The 26,415-nt window shown below is 36.7% G+C and overlaps 2 protein-coding genes across 5 annotated transcripts in view; one reads left to right on the plus strand and one right to left on the minus strand.

The window, feature by feature from the left end:
* Positions 1-26,415, minus strand: part of LOC139139117 (protein sidekick homolog) — a 112,178-nt gene that overhangs the window by 64,030 nt on the left and 21,733 nt on the right. For all 4 annotated transcript variants that reach the window (XM_070707907.1, XM_070707905.1, XM_070707901.1 and 1 more), the window contains exon 2: positions 7,925-8,011. The gene's annotated coding sequence lies outside the window, so the exon portion shown is untranslated. The remainder of the gene's footprint in view (positions 1-7,924; positions 8,012-26,415) is intronic.
* Positions 21,583-26,415, plus strand: part of LOC139139119 (tartrate-resistant acid phosphatase type 5-like) — a 33,834-nt gene continuing 29,001 nt past the window's right edge. Inside the window, exon 1 of the mRNA XM_070707910.1 lies at positions 21,583-21,652. Coding sequence (XP_070564011.1) covers positions 21,598-21,652 — 55 coding nt within the window. The 5' untranslated portion in view covers positions 21,583-21,597. The remainder of the gene's footprint in view (positions 21,653-26,415) is intronic.

Genomic DNA, 26,415 nt, shown 5'->3' on the forward strand with positions numbered 1-26,415 from the left:
CCAACAAAGGAAATGTTTTATTTGTGCTTTAACCTTTTGATAAAATAGCTTATTATTACTGGATAGTGCAGTAGCAAGTATAGTTTATTTTAATATCTTATGATTATCAAAATAGTTAAAGTTGAAATATGCTCCATTATTGTCTCACCACATAAAAGGTATATGATCTGACTCATACAAGAAATAACAAAAAATAATGAGCAAAACTTTGCATCAATAACGTATTAAAGTCATAATGCATTCATGATTTCTAAGACTACTTGACATATGTTTGAAATTTCCAAAAATGACTACAAACACAGAATAGTGTATGTTTTGTCCTTTCTTTTGAGGTTCAAAGACAGCTAAAACTAGATGTTATCAAGTGCGTAGGGTGTGAGAAATGTGTGGTGTTTGTGTATCATTTCCAGGGGTCTACCGGGTACCACAGTATGTGCAGTTAGTTCACAGTGTTTGAACAGTCTAACATCTTGCAGCATGTGCCAATACTAGGTGTGTGTGATCGGCACCGAAAGATGTAATCACCGTACAAACCTCTAGGGTACCCTCTTTGAAAATACATGTTATCGGAACATTTTTTCATTGGGCCATTATTGTCGTCAGTGTTGAGATGCAAAATCCTCTTGGGTATAATACCTGTACACAGTTATGCAGTAAATCATCTGAAAACCAATAGACATCAATATTGGATCAACAGTAAAAGGTCTGCGGCGGTTGAATTACTACATGTTCTGGTTGTGCATCTATATTGGCATCAACATGATCAGAGTTGGCACAAATGACAACTCGCCAACCCTAAATTTCCTGTACATAGATCCATAATTATCCTTTGGGCTAAAACATGGGTGCTGCAAAGGTTCAAGCACAAAGAGTGTTTTGCAGAGCACATCTGACATGGGGTTTTTGTAAAATCTTACCCTGTGCAGAAGACTGATTTTCCAACAAATTGCATGCATCATTGATGTCTAACACAGTGAAATTTCTGATGAGTTCTTGCATATTTAATACATGGAACAGAATACCCATAACAAGTTTACCTGGAATCTAATACCGATTATCGATATAAAATCTTGATCCCGCAGACTCCCTCTCAAATTCCATGTATTTGAGGCCTGGTAATACTATGAAAAGTTGTCAATAGTACCTCCGGAGTACGGCAAATATCCCATTTGCATGGAAACAGTACTCCTCACTTATGAAATGGAACTTATATAAGCATATTGATTCACATAAGAGCTGGAAAAAGGTTGCATTACTGTGAGAGGCTAACGGGAGAAAACCTTTTTTTTTTCTGACGGGCAGCCAGCCAGACTTTTCTGGAAGCTGACAGCAGTGTCAATAATTGACAAAGTACAGGTAAACCTCAACACCTGACAATTTCTACGATTCTAAGACAGTTTTCCTCAAGCATTTTATGTTGTACGACTCTGGTGACTGTTTGAGGCACATCTTGTGAGAGTTCCAAATGCAGTAACATTTGATGTTGACGTACTTCCCATGTGTTAGTTCAATATAACATGAAAAAACAGTTTCCTCCTCTACTTCTAAATTCATGTCGAAATGAAGAGTGATAACTTCATGTGTGAAATGTACAACATCAATTTCGAAATTGAATTTATGTCTTGACTTGAATTCATTTGCCAACGATGGCACTACATATTGTACAGAATTTGAAGAAAACATCATCAAAATCACAGGAATATGAGTTGATATTTTGTATTTCGGCGTTATATTGGGTGAAAAATAAAAAATACTTAATCTCATTAAACAAATATTATAAACAGATAACTATCACCACTTTAATTTCTCCTTATCAATTGCATGTAGGCAATAATAACATAATCAGAAGATAGCAACAACCGACAAATACGTATGGATCATGTGAAACTACGTAATGGGTAATATGTAAGCTAGGTTATACTTCACAAGTGATTCATCTGAAATATATTGTCATTTGAAATGAAATGCATTTGGTTCTTTCTGTTCAACGGAACAAATTTGCATTTCCAGTTCCTGGATGGAGAACTGATAAGACAAGTACAGTCACTTCCATATAAGGGTAGCAATTTCCTGGAACTGGTATCTACAGTAATCGCGATCCACGGAATTTCACCGTAATAAAAGGAAAAATGAAAGGGAAGTAGGCACGTGCTGTCACGATTGGTCTGCTTTGTATAAGTTGTACAGTTAACTGATATTTGAAGGGGCTGGTAGCTGTAACTTTGGGTAAATTTTTTTATTTGCTATTTTTGTTTTTAATGTCAACTACAGTCTCTTCTTTTACTCCCTCAAACATGTTGAGATACGCAGTATTCAGCTTGTCAACTCAGCCTGTACATGTGAAGACTGCATTGTTATTGCTGACCAGTGAATTCTGGTGTGGGTTGGAAATCAAATTCACACAATAACAGAGCATTCCACATGTATAAAGTATGCTGTGTTTAATAGCTTAATACGTTTAGTGGGGATTTTAACATGTTCTATGGAGTAGAATAAGAACTTGTGCTCGACATACAAAAGAAACGCTGTGAAAAAGTCATCAAAAATTACAGCTATGGGGCCCTTAATAACTCACACGATGCGACGCTGTGCCATAGAAGTGCAGTCTGAAATTGAAAAAGTACAATTTCTTCATATCATTTTTAAAAGGGCTGCAGTAGTAGCCATAACTTTTGATTTTTTTTTTTTCACTGTAATTTGTTTTCAATGCAAAAGACAGTCTCTTGTTCTACTTCCGATGATATGTTGAGTTGAACAGTATTCAGCTTGTCAACTCAGCCAGTACATGTGTAGACTATAATATTCTTGCTGAGAAGTACATGTTGGTCTGGACTACGGCTAAAATGTAAACAAAAAAACTGTGCATTTTACAATAGACACTGTGTTCCGGTAGATAAGCTTTTGGGAGTAGACTAAGAAAATCTCATCATTCCATCCAAAATGGACAAACCATACAGTACAGCAGATCAATCAAGGGAAGTGGCCGCGTCAACTTGCCAATCAACACAACCAACATACAGTGGTGGAGTAAACTTGTTTTGTCAATTAGACATGCTCAAATTGCCCTGGTGATAAACACTTTGGCAACACTAAGAGATCAAAGTCAATTATATGATGCTGGTCTTTAAATATCAGTATTACCATAGGAATAATCTTCTGTGTATTTTCACAGTTTGGTACAATCTATTTTGCATTTGCCTTCCTGTTTTACCTCCAGGGAGCATGCCTGGTGTCCTGGGTTCAAGCAAATTCTCTGTAATAGTCAAAAGTGCATGCACAGGGAATATGGAATGACGCACAATATACTTGAAAGAAAATGTCTTTGTCTTTCGAAGAAAGAAAATCACCACTTCAAGTCTTTCAATTTTACTTCCAAGTATTTGATGCATGAATGATGTACATGTAGTGTGTAAACAATTGAATATACTGACCAAAGTACAGAACTGCAAGTTTCAAGGAATGGTAACGAACTGACTATACTTGTAGGTCTTTCATTTTGACAATCTGCAAGCTTGGTGCAGGAGAGAGCCAATGATGAGGCATGTTTCATTTTAAAACATGGGTGTCGCTACGAAACAGCCTATGACCATGGCTCTTTCTTCCACAAGTTTTGTCAAATATCCTTGAGTCGGTATGGGATAACTTTCACGAACACGAAAAGATGTGTTCATGTGTTGATATTTACGCACATGGAAAGTTAAAATGGTTAAAATCAATGACATGGACATGAATATTAAACAAAAGGGATCAAGATGCATACTCTGATTTTCATTTCTGTGAATAAAGGTTATTGCTATTTTGAAAAAAAACACAACCAAAATTCAGTAAAGCACACTCTTCAATCATTGAATAGCTGTTCCTACTGTCCACTTTCCATAACAGCACTGTAGCAACAATGAATAAGTTTTCTTCAATTTTATTCCCGAGCAACAATGCAAATGATATTCCTGTCCACAAAAATGGTCCGCTTTCCAGAGGCACTTTACTCACGCTGATGCTATAATTCCATCCGGAGATTCCATCAGCCAATAGGACACGGGAAGACAGCATAAACATTTAAATACTCCATTGAATCTCAACAAAGTAACCGAGCCAATATGAACAGTGAGGTTACTACAGAAAATGGAAACCAGAGACTTATCCATGGTATACATGCATGTTGTATATATGTAACGCTCGAAGCGCTGAATGAAAACCCTCATGCAGTCACATTGTAATGTTTGTGACGGGAAAATACCACCGTGCTTCTGAGAAAAAAAGATGATATTACTCTGAAACTTGTGGAAGAAAACACTTCTGTCCTGTCAACAACAGACTGTCTCAAAGATACAGATTAGCAAAGTATCAGTGGCATCATTCTTTCTAGAATATCAATGGCATCATAAGTCTAAAAGATAGTCTTTAATATTTTGCTGGTACATGTAACAGGCTCTGATAACACGAGGCTGTATTAATAATTTGTTTGGGCATGTTTCCTGAGATGGTTTCTGTCTATATCTCATCATGTATCTTATTAACATTTATCATACATGTACATTGCTACAGGAAATAAGCTGAATCAATTTGTAACTACCCACTGAAATGACAGTATCGAATGATCTTTATCTATTGATCCACACACAGGGATGGATTCGATGCAATCATTCCGCTGATACCAGATGAGATTTGATATGCAAGTGCTAATTTATTCATCAATTATGATATGACCGTACTGAAGTTCTTTGCATCTATCTCTGGACAGCTACTTAATTGAAAAGTGCTATTTTTGTGCACAGGAGGTTGAAACAAGTACGTACATGAATGTTAATGGCTGGCATTGGGAATAAAGTACATGTACCAGTGCATTATAGTGGTAATAATAGGATGTGTACTTTCAATTACCAGGAGCAGGACTGAACTTTTCCTTGTATGGTTTACCTTGCCTCAATGTTAATTATACATCTCATGATAGCACCACCTTATTCTTGTTTTCCATCCAAAATTGAAGTTTTTCTCCTGTTGAAGTGGGGGAAGGGGGAAGGTACAAAATCTGTGATTTTTCAAATTGGTATTTCTTCTACCCAGGAAAACACAGGTTAGTTTCTGTGTTTCATTTGCATTTTTGGTTTCTGCATATTAAATTTTCAACTGTTGAAAACCCTTGGATGGCAGAGAAAAGCACATCCAAATACCATTGGGGGATGTTAGCGATCAGATGCACCAATAAAAAGCATTTTCATGATACTATTATTTCACTTAACCAAAATCACTCTCTTTTGGTGTCAACAATTGTATGTTCAGACCACATGTTACATTTTACATGAGAAAATTTGCCTATGTTATTTTAACTTTATTGACCCAATGGATAAGTCCCTTAGGTTTAATAAAACAAGTGATGTAAATCCATTTACAAAATGTTTGCTGGAAGAGACAGATACATGTATTAAGACAGATACATGGTGAAGCTATTCACACTCGTTTGCAGGCGAAATTATCAACAGCATTATTTGGAACGAAAAGCGAAATATAACATTCATGTACTACATGCATATTTGCATGGGTATTTCATCAGTCACACTCACAGTTCCATATCATCGTCATGGCTACTGCACTCCATGCTTCGCCAACCACGCGGAGAAATCCGGACACTGTTTAGACCCCTGCACAGAACCAATATGGATTATACTGGGTACATGGTAAATAAACACCTGGAGATTTGTCTCTGGTCAGCACTACCATTTGATTTCAGCAATTTTTAAATCACAAACAGTAACTCCTGGTTAAAAAAATCGCTAAAAGGCAACAAGTATTTCTCATTAACTGCAATGCAGAAATTTTTCACTACACAAAGAAATCTGCCACTTGCGAAGCCTGGCAAAGCCGATAGATAATGCTCTAATGCATTACCATTAACTGGGTCAGGTTGATAAATGCACCTTTGGGCCATACAGACTTTTCACAGTACAGTAACACAGAGCACACGACACCATACGATGCAAAGACGGTACTTTCGCAGGGAAAACAACAAATACAGGCCTCTGGGTTCCTGCCGAGTTCAACAAGGTGACGGTAAACATACATAAAACACAAACAAGTATGGAGACCTAAGACAAAACAAAAATCAAGAATCAAACCATCTGTGTGTATCTGTAAATACTGTAAAACAAAGACTGGGAGATTCATATGGTTTCTGGTCCTTGACATCTGGCACACATGATGCAGATTTTCTTTTTTCCTCTCAAATACTCAAGTTCTCTTTCTTTGTATGGGTGCATGTATGAAAGAAAGGTACCAGCCTGAATTAGCTGCATGGTGCAGTACTGATAGGTTGTTTATCAACCATTTGCTTGAGGATTTTTGACAAGAAAATATTTGAAGTTCGAAGTCTGAAGTGATGAGGGCCAAGTAAAATAATTTTTGGTGTAATGAATAGAGAAGCTTGTATTCTTGCTGATACAAGAATAGACAAGAAATTTTGTGACAGAACTCAGATGACTGGTAGCTTCTACTGGTTCAGATAGATAAAACATCGGTTATTTTTTTGAATCGACAACACTAAAAATATGTCCTTTACATTGAAAAAAATGAAAAGTGATCATATGCCAATATTAGTCAACCTTCTTCTTTTTATAACTTTGAACCAAATGGACATCACATTTCATGGGCTACAGTTTACAGTGTATTTCCAAAATTTTGGCAAAAACTTGAAAAAAACTGACTATGGTATATTTTATAAAGGTGTTAAAAATTGACATTGGCGCTCAACGGGTTAAGTAAATGTTGTGAAATTGTGATTTTTACAAATAACTGAAATTTCACTTTTCACAAAAGTGTAGTTTATATTGTATTTTATTCATTTTGATATACATGAAGGTTTATTGAATTCACGGATTGAAAACAACAAAGTGCAATATTGAGGCTCTATGAAATCAATCCCACTGCCTACGCGCTGCTGGATATTTCATTTTATTACTTGCTTATTGAATTTTTATGACTATCTGCTTGGACAGAGTTCAGTTGAAACATTTCACACCCCCCCCCACCCCCCGCGGTATTAGTAGACCACCCCCACCCCCGCAGTATTAGTAGATGGATCAAAACATCTACATGAAAACAATAGGAACAATAGGAACAATAGGAAGCTATCAGCAGGTTGAGCCAGCATGCGTTTTTGCGTTCCCATGGGCATGTTGAAACAGATCCATGCAACAGATACATGTATTTGGTAGAAAGTGCAACGGACGCTCTAATGAGTGCTACCAATATTAGATCGACCATTCAGACTGTTGTATTTTAGCTGGTACATGCACTGTGTGTTCACTTTAGTGTACGGTGATGGATAGCATCTGACCCAATAAGGGTGGGCAAAGTCAGTGTATCATTCACGGTATTTGTTCTGTCTTTGTTGGACAGCCTCACAAACACAAAGCATTCATCCAAGAGTGATTCTTTGTGTTTACAAGCCAATCAATGGCAGGAACAGATTCACACATTCATTGAAACTTGGTGTGTACAAAATTGAGGACATATCAACAATATCGACTCAGACAATTTGCATAATGATGGAGGTAAGAAGAAAGGAAAGCCCTGTACTCTTAACTTTTAAAACGGCAGAATGAGATTTTGTGAGGACTTTTTCATTCTCAAGATTGTTTCATTTTGCCTGATTAGCCGACGTGCAGGCATCAATGCAAAATTGATGACTGTTTCCTGGAATTACGTTCTGCCAAACGTTCATTATGCATGGAGGAAAGCCAATTCAATATGAGACAAAGCGGTTCATCCTGTGGTCTTTCAATTTATGAACTTTTCGAAAAATTCATGAATTGCCACCCTGGTTTCACAATTGCATGGCATGCAGCCACATCAAAGACAATTACAAAGCTATCCAACGTTGCAGCTGTGATGCAACTGAGAAAATGATGGAGAAACCATAGAAACATACCTCTTCTCTGCTGTCTGCAAACCCCATACCATCCTGTTCTAGTGAGCAAGACTTGCTAATTCATACAAGTCTTCTTTGACAATTAATCTGCACAAAAAAAAATGAAAAAATATGCTTGTGTATGTCTCATTTTCTAAAGATTTTTTAGAAATTACTAGTATATTATTACTAATGATACTGAATATCTATTTGGCACAAAATACAAATTATCTAAAATTGTTCAAAGCTTGTGCAGTTAGCCTTCAAAGGCGGCTGCAAGCGGCTCATTGATATGCATGCATCAGTGCAGTATGATAAGCATAAAATCATGACAGCATGGTCACTGCCATTGCAATCCCATGATTCATGTGATTGCGTCATCTCAAGTCATGGCCCAGCATCAAAACTTTGAGCAATATTTGCAAGCAATAAAGTTATGAAACTACAAATGTACTAAATTAACTAACAAAATTGAAAATAAATTAAAAAGCATCGATATATTTTCGTTTTGGGTAAAATATATTCCATCATTTGATAGCTTCAGCTGTGTGTGCACTGTGCTCTCACTGGCAGCCGTCTTGTCTCGAGGGTCAGCGCTGTAGCACAAAGTACGCTGCAGCACTGTCTGAGTAGTCGGTCTCAGCAAGCTGCCCCACACGTAGCCAGCGAGGCTGCAGAGGCAATCAACACCTGTATCTTCAAAATATGTTTATCTAAAACCCATCTACTGCAAACGTTGAACTGTCACTTCTCACTTTATTGAAATTACATATCTGCGCAAGTACGAACAATCATAATACTGTAGCTTGGGTATCGTTTACAATGCAAGCAGTATTTCACCATAGGCAAAATAGCACTGAGTTATCATTTAAATATGCGTGGAAGTTCAACTGATTGATCTGCAAGAGCTACTCACAATATGATTATTTTTAGTATTTACCTCAAAATTAAAGGACTTAAAAATTTGGCTCAACTTTCATCTTAAAACTTTAAACCATTCTTTTAATAGTTTTCACCAAATGAAGAATAAATATTTGGGGTCTCACTGAGCAAAGTTTGGTACTAAAAGAATAGATAATATCAAACATTTACTGATATGTGAAATTCAAAATGGCTGCCATTTCTGTGCTCACTCTATTGCAAAAAAAAATTTGATTTTCGGGAAACTAAGACTGAAAATTTTTTTCTAATTCCATGAGCTTTAAAAATGAGTCCTCACAAGTGACAGATACAAAGAAAAGAATCGTAAAAATTTGCAAGCCAAAATATCTGTCCCCACGGAGCATTCTATGCTTAATCCAATTTTTTTCTTCTTCCTCATTGTCAAATGCATAATTTACAAAGCAAGAAATTACCCTGGATGCCCAATACATTTGAAATGAATGTTGTGGAGAATCCATACAGTTGCAGTGATTTTCCCGTCCCTTGATGAAGTCTGATGGATACGAACATCTACAGAAATGCACTGTGGCCCAATTTTGCCATCTGCAACAATTATATACAAATCGGCGCAAAGTATTATTGCTGTTCGTTTCGGAATAACATTATCTATACATTTCGTATTCTTCCACCCTTATGCTCACTTCGATATTTGTTGAGGTTTGCTGTTGAACCTACCGCGTACAATGCACAATGTACAGACTCATGCTGCATCACAGATCAAAAAGCAATGCACTGAGCTCGTAACCTGGTGCTGAGGTACTTTCATATTTATTGCATGTTTGATATTGACCGATTCAGACTCAAGAAAATGGAAGACCAAAACCTTAACCTCGTCAACCAACGTTTTTTTTTGTTGTTGTTTTTTGGTAATCCATGCGAATGGATTTTCCGCAGATTACACACTTCTGGGTGGGAATCACATCACGATGCTAAATATATACTTCATGATATTCTGGTTTCATTTTAATTTTTAACAGAAAAGAGACTTCTTGGAAACCAACATTGAAATGGGGAAGTGACACTGTGCACGCAATGCCTACACTGTTTCTTACCTCTTGGGCTGTCCATTTCTGGTGTGATTATTCCCTTTATGACCATAAAATGTAATTAAACTAGATATTAAAGCATGCTATTTTCACCCACCATACCATCTGTTTTGAAAGCACATACCTTGGGATTAGGCTATCTGCCTGAGCCAAACAGATTGTAATAAACATTCTTTCTTTCCTCATAATCAGACAATATATTGTGATGCCCTACCATGCAATGTAATACACAATTGACTATTTTTGCATCGCACATACAGAATCCTTATTAATGTACGGTTAATCGGGTATATACATCAATGGTGTGCAAATTAAGTGCTGTTTTACGCTGGAACTCATTTGTTTGCTGTTTGTGATCTGAAAAAGAACAATGAAAATCTAAAAAGGAAAGTAATAGACAGACACGACCACTGTATTTTTTGAGTCCTCAGACTATCTGTTTCATCACATGCTCACTCCTGATGTACGAGGGCGCTGCAATTATGGCTAGCTCCTGCAACAACAGGTCTATTGCCATACAGTTTGAAAAAATACCGCAATTATACGGTGTCGCTCAAATTTTATCAGAATTGGTATATACCAGTATGGGTTACCAATGATCAACAATAAATGTTGTTTCTACCTGTTCAGTGGAGGAAAATTCTACGTTGATGTTATGGCAATGATTTCTGCACAGTACAACCAGAAAAACAACAAGAAATATTTAAACCAGAAAAACAAGAATGACAAAAGTAATTAAGGTCTAACTTTAGGTACTGGAGATCAACTTTAGCAACATGCATAGCAGAAACAAGCCCCTCTTAGTTTAGTATTTATCTTCTGTCTATTGTTGCAGCTGGTCTGTTAATATGTAACAGTTCATAAACAATGACAGGAAATGAGTCAAGATCAGTGGAGTTTGCCTGTTTCTCACTGCAATGCCTCCTGCACATTTGCAGGATTTCACTTTTTCTTACCTCATTTGCACATTTTTGACACTGATGTGTTCATTTGAACAAATTCACATCTCAACCCCTGCATCTACCTGTACACCAAATACTGAGATGGTAGCTTTGGCGGTATGGGAGCCTTTGTGTGTGACGGACGTACATCCGCACATACCCACAAATATACAGACATACAGACATGCAAATCAGATGCAAATGACTGATTCAGCTATACCATAACCTCACATTGGTACACCAAATGTGAGCTAAAAATAGTGCCAATGGCAATATGGGTTCCAGCTCTTTGATCACAATCTCTTGATGTTAAGGCCAAATAAAAAAATATGTGCTGTTCCGATTACATGGTTTTCAAAAATAGGGTAGGTAGGTAGGGAATTTTTTTTTTTCAATTTTTTTTTTATTCCTCAATGTGCATTTTGTACGCGTTCAAACAAACTATCAGTAAATAATTTCCTCATGAAACACACTCAAATTGAATATCAAACTATTAAAATAAAATAAAATCGCGTGATTTCATGCGTTTCATGTTTTTTCATATAGTTATGCTTACTTCCTGGTTTATGAAGCTCAAAAAAGTCTAGGGTCGGAGGATAAAATTGGGGTAGGTCGGGTAATCGGAACAGCACATATTTTTTATTTTGGCCTAATTAAATATGACCAGTGCACAAACTCAGGCCCACACTGGTCAGTGTTTTTAACAGAACTTGGATAAGCTTGAATTTAGGAGGCAAGTTTCAAATATCTTTTTCGGGCAAAGTCAAACTACACATCTATTTATTTTTGTAATAGTACGTCAAAGCTGTAGGTGGATGATTTCTGAAAAGAAATTTTGCGATCAAAAATTCATACAATACTGGTATTCTCAGGACATATGTTTTTAATTTTATTTTCATGTATACAAAAGTGTGTAATCTTCTGAACTAGTAAATTTAAATGGCATAACAAAACCATGGAATTTATTTTATCTATAATTGTTTGATTCAAAAAAATGTTGAAGGCATTGTTTAATATTTACACTCCACAGAAAACGTGTCACATATACCTACATACTGTACTGATTTCTGGAAAGCTATATCTTTGAAAATAATCTAATGGCACCAAAACACCTTGTTCTGTACTGCTACTCTATGGTTCCACTGAAAATAATGTTCCATAACATATGTCTACCTTTTCCCTTTATGTGCTTTAAGCGGGCAAAAAGAACAGCGGACAATTCATGTAAGGCATTATTGTATTTTATTGGCAGATGATGCCTGTTTCAGTATTTTTTTTTAAGTTAAATGGGACTGGGAAAAGGGTTTAGTTTAGACAGGTTTTCAGTTTAGACAGGGTTCGGTGTAGACAGGTTTCACTGTACCAAATTAAATGGAGATTCCCAAGGGAAGTCTAACGTGTCTCCCATGTGTAGATAAATTCATAAACAAGGTTTTGAAAATTCTGAAAACATAATTTTAAGTACGCCATTCTTCTTCATTCCCATTTAAATGATTTGGCAAATTATGCAAGATTGAGACTGAGAGAGGAGATAAACATTTTTGGAAATATTTTCCACTTAATGTATCCTCAGTGATACAGAATAATGTAACATTGTAAGGAAATATAGAAAGACTAGTTGCACCTACAGTGTGAAACAAAAGGATACTGATTTTTTCAAATGGAAATGACACATCGAAATGTACATGCAAACTTCTCTCTAAGAATGAACCCTTCAGTTTGTCATAACTTGCATCCAAAAAGTGTGACATTTGTGATGCTGGCAGAATGTGAGTTTCACGGTTATTTGAAATTTTTACTGAAAATTAGAAATATCAAAAAATATTTTTATTAGATATTTTTATTAGATATAATTAAACAATTAGCAATAATTCAGATACTTTGCATCACCGCTTACATGTAATGCTGCAAAAGTTTTAAGAAAAGTAACCTTCATTGGTACAAATTAAACAGAATTGTGGGTAATTTGTTGTGCTGTGATGTTTGGGTGGTTTGGGTTACGTGTGTGTACAAGGAGTGCTGTAATTAAAATTTCCATTAAGCGACATTTTTTACAAAACTGCTGCCTGAGTTTAACACTTCTCCGGTTTCATTAGCTATAACCTTGGTGCCTGTCAATTTTTTCTGTCAGTAATGGTACAAAACCAAGTTTCTTTTTCTACATGTACTTCCAAGATTATTATTCGATAAGTACTCAACTTCTGAAAACATGTGATGTTGGATGAACAATTGAAGAGTTGAATTTTTGTCTGGACTGGAATTCATGTGCAAACAAGTCTCATTGCACACTCAGTACAAGCTGTATGTGCATATAACATGTTACAAAGAATAGAAAATATATATATATTTCTTTCCCAGAACAAAAGCTATATGCAAATGTAATCAAAAATTTCAGTTATCGTCCTTTTAACTGCTACTTCTACAATACATGTTAATGGAGTAATGGATGTTATAAATTTATAGAAATTATATTAGCATGCCCTGGCTGTCGCATTTTGATTGGTCGAGCTGAACCACGTGACTGACCACAAATACACAGTAATGGTTTGTTTTCATGCCCATGAATATGAATAATACCGTAAACACAGTAACTTTACGGCTAAAACGAAAAATTGTGATTTGTACAAAGATCATAATCAACCAAAAAATAAAATGGAGCATATGTTGGCCAAGTTTAGACGCTTTTTTCAGAAAAATATCCAGATTTGCAAAATTTTTGCAGCGCGCACTACTCACTGACAGGTTCGGGGTCCCCTTGTTGTTCGCACGGGAAATTTTCGTAAATTTTGACGGTTTTTCGGGGTTCGTTGATAATATAATTGAAATAACAGACTCCGCGCTGACCATTAATGTTTATTATGGGCGCGGGCAAGAGGAAAGCCAAATTAACGGGCTCGGCAAGCCTCGCCCGCAAATTTTTGGCTTTCCGCTCGCCCTTGCCCATAAAAAACTTTAATGGTCAGCGCGTCGTCCCTTATTTCTATATTAACAGTGTATATGTACTATTAAATTTAATTACATGTATGCGATTCATTTTTATATACAGGCATACATGTATGTAAATACATACTTAGGGTTACACAGTACATCAGTTTAGCTGGTAACATGACTAGAGTCTCTTCGATCCAGTGTTACCAGACTTCTGCTTGTTATATCAAGGCAGATGTACCATGGGACAACAAAGACATCAGCAAAGTAAACGTCAAAAAACAATTGACAGTACTACCTCCCTCATCCCATGTAAAAATACTGTACTGGTTAACCCTTAGAGCGCCAAAGCCAACTTTTGTTGCCAAGTCAACTTTTTTTTCAGATTTTTGCCAAAATTTTGATAAAAAACTGTAGCCAATGAAAAATTATGTCCACTTTGTCCAAAATTATTTTAAATATTACAGAAAATTCATAAAAAATTGGTAAAATGTTGCACTAAAATTTTGGTGGGAAAGGGTTGAAATTTAGTAAAGTATCTTACTTTACTGGTTAGATCTAGTTACTCTGATAAATGATCACATGTATGTATCTAAGATGGAGGCAAAACTTCCTTTATTGTATAGTCAGATCAATGTGGACATCAAATCAACCATGAAAGTCATTGTATTACAGATCCAAGCATAAGTACTACAATAACACAACCCATACAGTATAGAAAGGATCTAAAATGGGATCTAGTCATTCATAGCATGTGCCTTCATCGTGTACCAATCTTTTGTGTAACCTGAACTAAACCTGTATTGTCTCATATTGTCTCATATTGTTATCCCCCATCATTCTCTTCATGGTAATTACATGTACATGTACATGCACCATGTAGCTTAGCTCCATGCATGCACACACTGTTCAGGTCAAGAAGAATAATGAAATTGTTCCTCAGAATCACCACTTTATTCATACCTACTCCTTTAATGATAAATGCAAAATGAACAGGGGTTTATGTTAGACCCCACCCTTTATAAAAAGGCAATATTTACTGCAATTGTTTTACTTTCAGGGCATTTTTGATATCAACATTTTTAAAGCTTTTCTGTTTCTTTCTGAGGAAATGCTGAGAATTTTTTCTGTAAACACTGCATGAATATGTGTTATGCCTCTATTATTGTGGACAATTTATAAAATCTACACTCCAAGTCATCAGTAACAATATAGCTAATGGCAGATTTTGCTGGTTTGTAAACAAAATATTTTTAAAATTTCGCTTGCCATGCTCTGTAGCTTTGCCAAAAAATCTGAGAGGAACAAATTTTTTTTTTAATCTGGCCTTATCTCCCACTACCCTCAACTGACATACCAGCATCTTATAAAGCCTTTGGGATCACCTGTCGATAAGAATTTATGAGAACTCTTTCATTTTCAAAATGTCAGAGTACAAAGCGGTGAATGAAAAGGTGAATCCAAATACATGTACAATCCCTCTGACGGTTCACTTGTACTTAGCCTATGCGCAAATGTTGATTTTTATGCACTCATTATACAAATGAAATAATAAATAATACATGTGCATGTTCCTGACATGTGATGTGAGTTTGGCAAGGCCATACCTTTCAATTCAAACATACAATCATGGTATGGAAGAGTTGACTTATTGAGAGCCTCAGATCTCAGAGCCCACTGTGCCCTGAGACACAGCTCTGAGGCACCGTGGGTGGAGGGATGGTGTCTGAGGGTTCTGAGCTCAGACCCCCTTGGATTACTGCTCACAACCTCAAGAGATTTTGTTCAGATTGTAACTCCAGATATCAGAACAATCTCAAATATATTTGTACTATTTCTTACTACAATTGTAAAATACAATTTTCATTTTGTAATTATTTGAAAATTTGTGAGGTATTTGTTGAAACTGAAACCTCAACACCATGATTTCTGAATAAACTTCTAATTAGACTTGTTTCAAATCGGTGAATTTTTAAAAAATAAAATTGCTTGTAAGAATTTCTCATATCTCTCGTACTTCACACAAACCTGTTTGGAATTTGGCAGCCCTGGGCTGGATTTCCTAGCAGTTGAATGCGTTACCTTTGAGTCTTCACAGGAGTGAGTTAGTTTCTGCATAGACAGTGGAGGGGTTTCTGCCAGATTCACCAGAGAAACTCCCCCTGTATAGCGTGCATCCCACTCATTGTGTTCACCCCACTCACGTTTCACATGAAAACAGAACACAAAATCATCACGTTCACCCAAATAAACATCCACAGATCACAGACTTGAACCAAGTCTAACTTCTAATCTGAGTGTGTCATTTAACTTGGCTCTCCAAGGGTTTTTATCCAGATAGCGACTCTCCTTCAAAACAAACCCAAATGAGTAATTGATCGTTAAGAGTTTGTAATTTTGACCATTTTTCATGTCTTTATTACTCATTTGCATATCAATTATTGCATCTATATGCTGATAGTAATGTACTAAGCAAATGTTAAAATGGTAGTGAAAATACTTTGTCCTCAGGTTACAATTTTTTAACATTTCTTAGGAAAGTATTCGCTCATTTGCATGTCATGTGATCAACTTTGTCTGAACAATCCAACAGCTGTATCAAAATAGAGAGCTTTCCACAAAATTCCAAATTCGCAGCCTGAGTAGTTTCTAAGTTTAAGATTTTTGACCAATATTTGTTGTTTTGGTTTTTTTTTTAAATAATTTATTATATCGCCATTTCAAGTACATGTTTAAGAATATTGACTCTCTGACTGGGCTTCCTGAAAAGCGCTTCTTTGGAAACACTGAAAATATCTACCATGTTCGCATGTATGATTCTTTGACACACTCTGCCACCCATTGCGTTCAAACGATAGAATTGGCACATTGTATGTACATGAATGGCGATTACGAATGCACAGAAGTGTGTAAATTATAGGAACTGCAGTACCTGTTGAGGAAGCCATACCAGTACTGCAGACACTCCCTTTTGGTGATCCCTGGGATCGCCTTTGTTCTGGTTTGTAAGATGATTATGGAGGTGTGATAGCCTTTTGTTTTCCACCATTGAAATTGTAATCCAGTAAGTAAATTTTCTGATGAGACAATCTGGCACCAACACAGGCCTTTAAAGCACATCGAAACAAGCACATAAGAGGTTCACACAACAACATATACTAGTAAACAAGAACATACACATAAATGAAGTGCCATTCAGTTTCATCCCCACAGTACAAAACAAAAGAATACCTGAATTTCCCCTGCTACTATGACTTCAGAGATGAGCCACCGACTGTGATGTAGATCGTAATTACACTTAAAATGACGACCTGATTGGGCTGTTTTTTTTGAAGTTGGATGCTTGTGTCGGGGCTTTTGTGTTTCTTGCTCATCAATCAGAGCCACGCTGTGACCCCTGTTTTGTCTAGTCTCCCTATTGTGTTGCTATCAAAGACTTGCAAATGATACTAATCTGCACTTAATCTGACTGCAACAACAACGATATCCATCAAATAAAACTGATGATCACTTCAATAGGATAATAACAAAAGACACAGAAAGGGCTGGCTTTTGATATAACTAGAGTGTGTTCTTGATAAAATCATAATGAATGAAAAGGGCAACATATGATTACCTATGTAGTAGGGGTGCATTGAAAGACTAAGCACTTGATAATTACATGTAACTTTTACAGAATGACAGCACATCGATCAACAGGCAATCTTTCTCCATCATCCTACATGGCTATCAAGGACATTAAACATGAGGGTACTTACATATACAGTAAATATTACATAATATGACCTTGAGTGACACTTGTTGATTACATAAACATGCTAAAGTGATACTGGACAGTTACACAGTACTGTAGATTTCCCATAATGCATTATGATTTGTATCCTCGAAGATTCCTGAGTGAAGTCCACCCTGTCTCCTATGTGTAGACAAATTCACAGACTATTTATCACAATTTTGAAAACGTACTTTTATGCACACCATTCTTCTCAATTCTCATTTTAAATGATTTTGAAAATTATGCATAATTGAGAGAGGAGATAGCATTTTTGTAAAATTTGCCACAGATTATGTCCTCAGCCATACAGAATAATGTGACGGAAAGTAGGGAGACTAGTTGCACCTGTTTTATGAAACAAAAGGATATTGATTTTTTGCAATGGAAGTGACGAAAGAAATCTGCATGCTAAAATTTCTCAGAGAATGACCCCTTCAGTTCATCATAACTTGCTGCCCAAAAAGCAAGACATTTGTAGTACCTGAAGAATGTGACTTTTATGGTTGTTTAGTGGTTATTTTGAATTTTTCACTGAAATATCTAAACGTACTTTCACTAGTTATTATTTATCAATTTTTCTGATGCTTCACATTAGTGCTTACATGCAGAACTGAAAAAGGTTTTAGAAAAGTAACCTGCAAGGATACAAATCATAGAGAATTGTGGGTAATTTATTGTACTGTGAGTTATCAAACTAATCTTTATTACAATCTACATGTACCATAACTAGGGCCACAGAAAGAAAAGATTTTCTTTTTATATCCACCTGTATAGATGCAGACTATAGCAGCGACTTTGCTTTCTTTGCATTTACATAAAAAAATTAAAAAGATTTGTACATTCACAATAGCAAATGTTAAACATGCCACACCAAGAGGATCACATGTTGGGCTTTTGCGGTCTTACAAAACCTGGAAGTTATCACTGTCACCTTCATGCATGTCAGCATTACCGACGCTTGTAAACATTTCTGCGTTTTGTTGCTTTCATGCCCACAGTAGGATTTTAGGAGCTTACAAAAAATCAACAATATACAACTGTGTCATCACACCACTTTTATATGAAACGACCAGGGGAGAGTTCTATAAATTCTTTGATGCGATATACTTGATTGATTGTTGAGTAGGTACCGTAATGCTGGAAACTACAAGTCTTTATTCCATACATATAAGATCAAAGGGTTTTTTAAATGTCTTCTCTGACTCAACTCTGTAGTGTTATGGTAATCACATCCTAAGTCCCTATAAACATGGATATAGTCTTTCTTTCTACCTCCATGCTATAAACTACCACATGTCCACAAAGCATGATTACACAATCACTACGCTCACCTGTTCACCAGCAGCACAAATGTAGTCTGCAATTTTCCAAAGGTGTTCTGCAGTTCTTTATGAAAACTTGACTTAACCTAATTTTCAAAGCGGTGCACTCTAACGTTGTGTACCTCTATATAAAATGTAGTGCATGCCAGGTCTTGCTACGTTTCTTCTGCTCCCACCTTCTATTGTCTATGGTTGGCAAAAGGCCATGCTCTGATCTGTCTTGCTGCAACACTTTTGTACATCTATATTGGGCATATGTGAGTATGGCGAGAAACACGCATATACATGTATTCGCAGGTTTCAGCTAGAATACCATAGAAATATTTATATGAACAGCATTTGCGAACTGCTGCTCAGCATGCATGGGCTAGAAGAGATCTAACCAGCCTGTGGACAGAAACTGTAAAACTAGAAAAGTCTGCACTTGCCTCTTTCTGAATGTCTAACATTTTTTATGGATGGATAAACAATTACGAAAATTAGCATACTACACAAAAAACACTACTACAATTAAAATCCCTTTTGGCCATTTTCTATAAATGGATGTACAATTCTTAAAATGCTAAATTACAATCCCAGTCTCTTTCAGGATGCTTGGTTGCCTCGTTTATGAGAACTTTCCTTTTCAAGGCATTGAATTTTTGCTTTTGCAGAGTCGTATGAGACTTTCAGTTGACCCTTGTTATAGATTTTCTCACAGTGTCAGCCTCTCACCGGCTACACACGAGGGCTTTTGTCACGCCTGACTCAACCCATGCTGGTACAACCTGCTAGCTTAGCCAGCTTCGAGAATTACAATCTTTAATCTTAAAGGGACAAAGTCGGCCATTTTTCATGAATTTTGTTTGATGAAAGATACTACTTATTTTGTTTGACATACATGTTGAAAGATAGTAAATCAATGGATCACTACGCATATATTCGACCCCAGTTTTAGTCAAATTAAGTGAAACCATCGCAAAAATAATTATTGGTCATGACCATTTATTCATTTTTGCCATGGTTTCATGTATCATGTTTAAAGCCCAGGTCGAATATACGCATGGTCACCCATTCATTCAGTATCTTTCAACATGTCAAACAACATATTAGTATCTTGCATCAAACAAAATTCATGAAATGTAGCCGACTTTGTCCCTTCAACTCTCAAAGTATCAATGTATAGCCTGACTTAAAGAAACTGATAAAAAAAAATCAAGGCTTGTAACTTTCTGGAAGGATAAGCAACTGTTGAAAGTTAACAGGCCTGATACCTGGTATGCTCTGTGTCCTATATTCTTAGATAAATTCAACTTGTGAAATATTGCAATACAGTTAACCTTTTGGTATGTATGAACTCATGCAAATATGATACACAAGAGACAGACAACAGTGTCTACACGTAGCCGACACTTGTAATAGAAATGTGTAAGTGTTTAGTGGAGTGCCAATATGTGTAATAGAAACGTGTAAGTGTTTAGTGGAGTGCCAACGTGTGTAATAGAATTGTGTATGTGTTTAGTGGAGTGCCAATGTGTGTAATAGAAATGTGTAAGTGTTTAGTGGAGTGCCAATGTGATTGAAGATTAACACACCATGAAGCACTCACGTGGGATGATCATACATGTAAAAAAAGTTCCAGTTGACGTAACATACATCTCAATCCAAAAACTGTACAGTGTGTTTTTAAAGAGTTAAAGTCACAAGGCGGCAGATGTATTGGTTTCTATCAACTGGCTAATTGTCACAAGGGGCCAATCTGTCAGCATGTATAATATTTCTTTCATTCCGACCTCAGCAGCTCCTTCGCATCAAAGATGGCTGCATTGAAGTCCATAGAGTTTACCTAGGCTACATGGAGACAGTTGTTAAATTTTGCCGAAAACAAGCAGTCGTTATTAAATGGGAATTGTAACCTACAGTACTTTGAAATACACACTAACACACCTTTGAAATGAACAGTGTAAACTTTCATGAAATGAACCTGTAGGCCACATGGAGACAGTTGTTCAAATTTTGCCGAAAACAAGCAGTCGTTATTAAATGGGAATTGTAACCTACAGTACTTTGAAATACACACTAACACACCTTTGAAATGAACAGTGTAAACTTTCATGAAATGAACCTGTAGGCCACATGGAGACAGTTGTTAAATTTTGCCGAAAACAAGCAGTCGTTATTAAATGGGAATTGTAACCTACAGTACTTTGAAATACACACTAACACACCTTTGAAATGAACAGTGTAAACTTTCATGAAATGAACCTGTAGGCCACATGGAGACAGTTGTTAAATTTTGCCGAAAACAAGCAGTCGTTATTAAATGGGAATTGTAACCTACAGTACTTTGAAATACACACTAACACACCTTTGAAATGAACAGTGTAAACTTTCATGAAATGAACCTGTAGGCCACATGGAGACAGTTGTTAAATTTTGCCGAAAACAGGCAGTTGTTATTAAATGGGAATTGTAACCTACAGTACTTTGAAATACACACGAAGACATCTTTGAAATGAAAGGTGTAAACTTTCATGAAATGGACACACCGGGAAACTCTTTTGAATGGGTATACTGAGAGCTCTTTAGGAAAAATAGACTCTTTCAACTTACTTGAAGTGCAAACTCCTCTCACATTACTGGGGAACAAGTGGTGAATGGTCTGCTCTGGTGAATGCCACGTCTAATCAGTGTCTCGGGCAGTTCTTACACAAAGTATATGAGCAAACAGATTACCAAGTCTTCAGGGTGATGGACAGAGATGATGAATTTCAATTCATGCGTTGGGAAAGATGAAGTGGACCTCTTGTACCCGGGTAAATAACCTGCCTGTTTTGCATTTTTTCCCGGCTACTTTTAACGTAATTGGATGATTTTTATAGACCTATTGATTTCGATATCGCACTGCCAGCTGTTAGACGGCATACGTACGATTAGCAGTTTCGCGAGCCCTTTCCCAACTTGGAATTGCACAAATATAAAACAGTTTCTAAATATCCATTTGTGGCTGGCTTTTTGAGCCCAACCTTTTACTTGTTAAAAGTGTGATTGGCTGAAGGACACGCCTATGGTTTGATTAGAATGAAGGTCATCTTAGGTCATCTTTAACGATGGTGACAAAAAGAAATGTGGCGTCGGCCACTGGCACCTTGCCGATGGTATATTTTTTTCCCGAAGAAAGACCGTTCAAAATGTATACTTGATTCCAACAATACATTTAGTTTATATATGAAAAATTTCAATTTCGCTGAATTTGTGAGAGAAAAGCACCGAAATGATGTGATTTTGATCGACGATTCGAAGTTCACGAGACTGGCAAGCTAGTTGTCCGCCGCTGTGCTGGATGCCAACGTCACAACGAGTATGATAATCTTCTCAACAAATCAAGTTGTTCTCAGAGCAAAACTGACACATTTTCTAGATTTAAAAAAATGAGCTAGAACTGAATTTTTTTAGAACCAACTGTTTATTTGAATGGGTATTTTATTTTCTTTGATTATTTTTACGGTCCACGGTCACTGCATATGTTTCCGACCGTTTTACACTGTTCTCTCTGACCACCTCGCCATATCACTGATACGCTATACGTGTCTGCGTGTATACACGCGCACTGTTAAAATCAAGGGTATGTCGGGATATTTCATTTTATTGGGTGTCCTTTTTAGATAATAAGGTTCATCGATAGAGTATGTTACCAAAGGACCATATCAAAGGTCGATGTCGGATAAAAATCTAAATTCTTTAAAAAATTTTTCATTCGACAAAAACGACATTCTAGTTTGATTTGATTGAAAATTCTTAAAAAATGATGATGTAATTAATATTTTTGCTCCCTACAATACCGTAATTGCAACTGGAAAACTTCTTTTTCTTCTACTTATCTGAAATAGACATTTTTATATTGGTGCATGTGTGTACATTACAGTGAATTATCTTACCGGTAAGTTTTTTAACAAAAGTAAATGTGTTTTTCATTAGAATCCTGATCGTGTTTTAAGTATGATTGGAATTATTACAGTAAAGAAATAATGGGAACATCTGATACATATTCATCAATTAAGTTTCAAGGAGTGGGGCAAAAATTAAAGAATGAAGTTTTCTTTATCCGACATCCACCTTTTGACGTGGTCCCTAAGTTAATTAACTCTTTTCTGATTGAATTGAATATCTTTTATTTTAAATATTATCATGAAAACAATATAAACAGTTATATAGGTAGGCCAGATGGTGAATACTTACTTGTACAGTGTATATACTTATCATATCTTCTTTCTGATTATAATTTTAGCATTTTTTGAGTGAGTCCGGAGTTCTCATTTAGTTATTTGTACATTTCTCTCAAACATTAGATGACCAAGTTCTATCAAGCACTAAACAGTCTGTAATGTCAAATGTCACCTCAGATGCCACCAGTGAACACCATTTCCACTTCAAAATTTCATTTTTCGCCTTTCGAGAGGGGGGACACCCCCTCTCGCGCTCTCTCCACCTCGTTCGCTACGCTCACTCGCCCCTCGCAGTCTACCCGCCTATTTACTTACATTACCTGGCTACTTTTAAATATAAGGACAACACTGCACATGATACTGGGAGTGTCGAGGTTTTATCGTAGGTTACAGTCAGGAATGAATGTGCTTTGGTGTACATGTCCCTCTTCGATCATATTGGCCCATAAATCACGTGCACCCCGACTAACCTTGCCATGAAAGAGCCACCATGTCTGAACTACATGTATACAGCCACGCTTTCACCTCGAGAGTTGGAAGCATTCAGTACCATGGCAAAAACCATTATTGGAAGCTGCAGCAATAATTTGTGAGCACAGTACTGCTTAAGTCTTCAAGGAACTGTTATGATAATCATGTTCCGCTTGCCAAAATGGCATAATATTGGAATGCTGAGACTGCAAATCGACAGATCCGCTAATCTTCAATTATGTAATACATCCATGACAGCCCTCACACGCTGGTCAAAGTGCAATATTACAAATCACACAAAGTGAATACTATAAAATGTAAATGTACGATAATGTCACTGCCATGCATTACACAAAAAATATCAAACCAGAAGCAGAACTTTCATGATGAACTTTTTGGACAATTGAAAATGACAAGAAAAATGTACACATGCACGTGCACATGTTGATCGACAAATACATGATAACCATGGGATATCTGTGTGTACCCATGGTTGGAACAGTGTGTGCAATGCTTATCTGGCAGTATCATGAAAAAACAGCAAATCAGAGTGAAAAAAATACATTACTGACACCTTGCAACAAATGTATAGCATGTGAGCGAACCTTACAAGTATCAATGGTTTTCCCCATGATTTACTTGTTATTGTTGCGATTAACTCCATCTTCACAATGTCTGATTGGAACCTTGACGAAATGTGTCCTGCAATATTTTGTCGACAAAACTAGAAGTTTACATAACTATTCCAATACTACAGTTGTGTATGGCACAAACAGCAAATTGCCTTTATTTTGAGAATGCAAAACAGAACACATAAGTGAACCTGAACAAGAAAGTTATCACACCTGTTGATATCGTACATACATGTACAGTACAGAGAGCAATATTACTAACATTATAGACCCTAATTTTAGGGTCTATGGTAACATTTATAAAGAGAGAGTTGTAACTTTTGTAATATTTGAATCATAGTATCCCTTATTATACTTGGGCCTCAGCCCAAGTACATTTGTTTCATTCCGTGGGAAAAAACTGTAAGGTATAACCATTTCTGGCTGAGACCAGGGAGGGCAAAATGTATTGGCTTCATCTTTCTTGGCATAATAAATGGCGTAATGATGTTAACTGAATGGAAGTGCTGCTCTCAGCCAGTCTTGAATAAGTGAGATGTGAATATAAATGCTTCTCTATCTGAGTTTTGGCCACAAAATCTTCTGAATATAATCAAAATGTGCATCGAAATGCAACAATTAATGCACCCTCCGTTTCCTAGGCGATGGCACGACCCTTGCTACACCCACTGGACGAGCCAAAGTGGGAGGGGTAATTTCGGTTTGGTCGAACAGGAGGGCTCGAGACCAGAATTTAACATTTAAACTTGAAACATGTTTAATCACTGACAAGATGTGGATTAGTGTTAATCAAAGAGAAAGTTTGAAAAGGAAAGGTTTTATATCCCGGACACAATGAAAAACATTACGACTGGAAACTGTACCCCCGGTTGAGAATAGTAATGCCCACAGCGATGGAGAACACTTATCCTTGAGCTGAGAAAACCAGACCATCATTTCGAAATAGAGCTGCAGATTCGAGAAGCTCGTTAAAAATAGCTAGGTATACCCCAAAGGGGTGGTTTCGCGTCTTGAGGGCAAATTTCGCCTCCTTCATTTAGAAATCGTACGTTTGTTTTTCAAGGGGAACACATCATTTGACACAAAATTTGCATGAAAAGGGGTCGCCAGTAAGCACGTGGTCAAATCTGGCATAAGAAACAATATGAAATGTTGGGTAAAGCCAGTCCAAAATAAACTGATTTGAACTTTTGTGTTTTGTAATTTATACCACTGCAGTAACATGACTTTTTTTGACAACATCACACAATGTAATACGTTTTGAAACTGAATACTCTGACGTATTCTGTGTCCCCTTTGCTAAAAAATACGGTATGCCGATTACCATGTAAGGAGATGATGACGTCAAGACAGATTTGTAGTGCGTTTGGTCTTGGATGGTGCACGAAGTTTTGTCGAGGTAGCTTGTGTATTTATTTCCTAAATGGGAGATATTAGGGTCGATCTAAAAGAAGGCCGAAAAATGTTATGATACTCTAAGCGAGCTGAACTCCAATGCGAATGGTTGGATAATTTGGAGGATGTCTAGACTGATCTCGTCTCATTAAGATTATTTGGCGGTCAGTATTGAATTTCAACTGCGTCACAAGTTTGCGTCGAACGGTCAACGAACGATATTTTAGAAATCTGGAGACATGGCACATCGCAGTTTTATTTTAGTATTTTATATTTTACAAAAGATGTAAGAAGCAATGATTTTGTTGAAAATTCTGAAAAAAATATAGGAAGATTTGATCGCGAAACACATTTTCACTTGGGGGTCAACTAGCCCTGCGTACGACGCTGTGTGTTCCGCTACAGCTAACCGCCCCGCTCACCACAGCCCTGCAAAGACCCGTACGTTGGGTCGGTGACTTCAAATCCATTTTGGGACTTGACGTAAAAAGCCAAATTACTGCCGAAATTCAGCGTTCTTGGGCCCAAGTCGTATCCCAGCCTACCTCAGCTACTCGATCGCTTCCAAAAATGACAGTCTTTATTCACTTCTCGTAAATAACCGTCGATGTCGGCAACTCTCTCGCTGGCCCTGCGTACGATGCTGTGTGTTAGCTGTAGCACATAGCATCGTACGCAGGGCTAGGGGTCAACATGGGGTCGCAGCCATGTTGCCTCAAAACTTATTTCTGTCTGCACTCAAAACTCAAAAATGTCGCATATGAACCTGAAAAATCGATGTAATTTTGTCAAACTTCGGCGAAATTTCAGCCTATAGACAAAATTTCATCTAGGTAAGGTAAATTTACTGAAATT

This window comes from Ptychodera flava, chromosome 8 (genome assembly GCF_041260155.1).
Source record: "Ptychodera flava strain L36383 chromosome 8, AS_Pfla_20210202, whole genome shotgun sequence".
NCBI lineage: Eukaryota > Metazoa > Hemichordata > Enteropneusta > Ptychoderidae > Ptychodera > Ptychodera flava.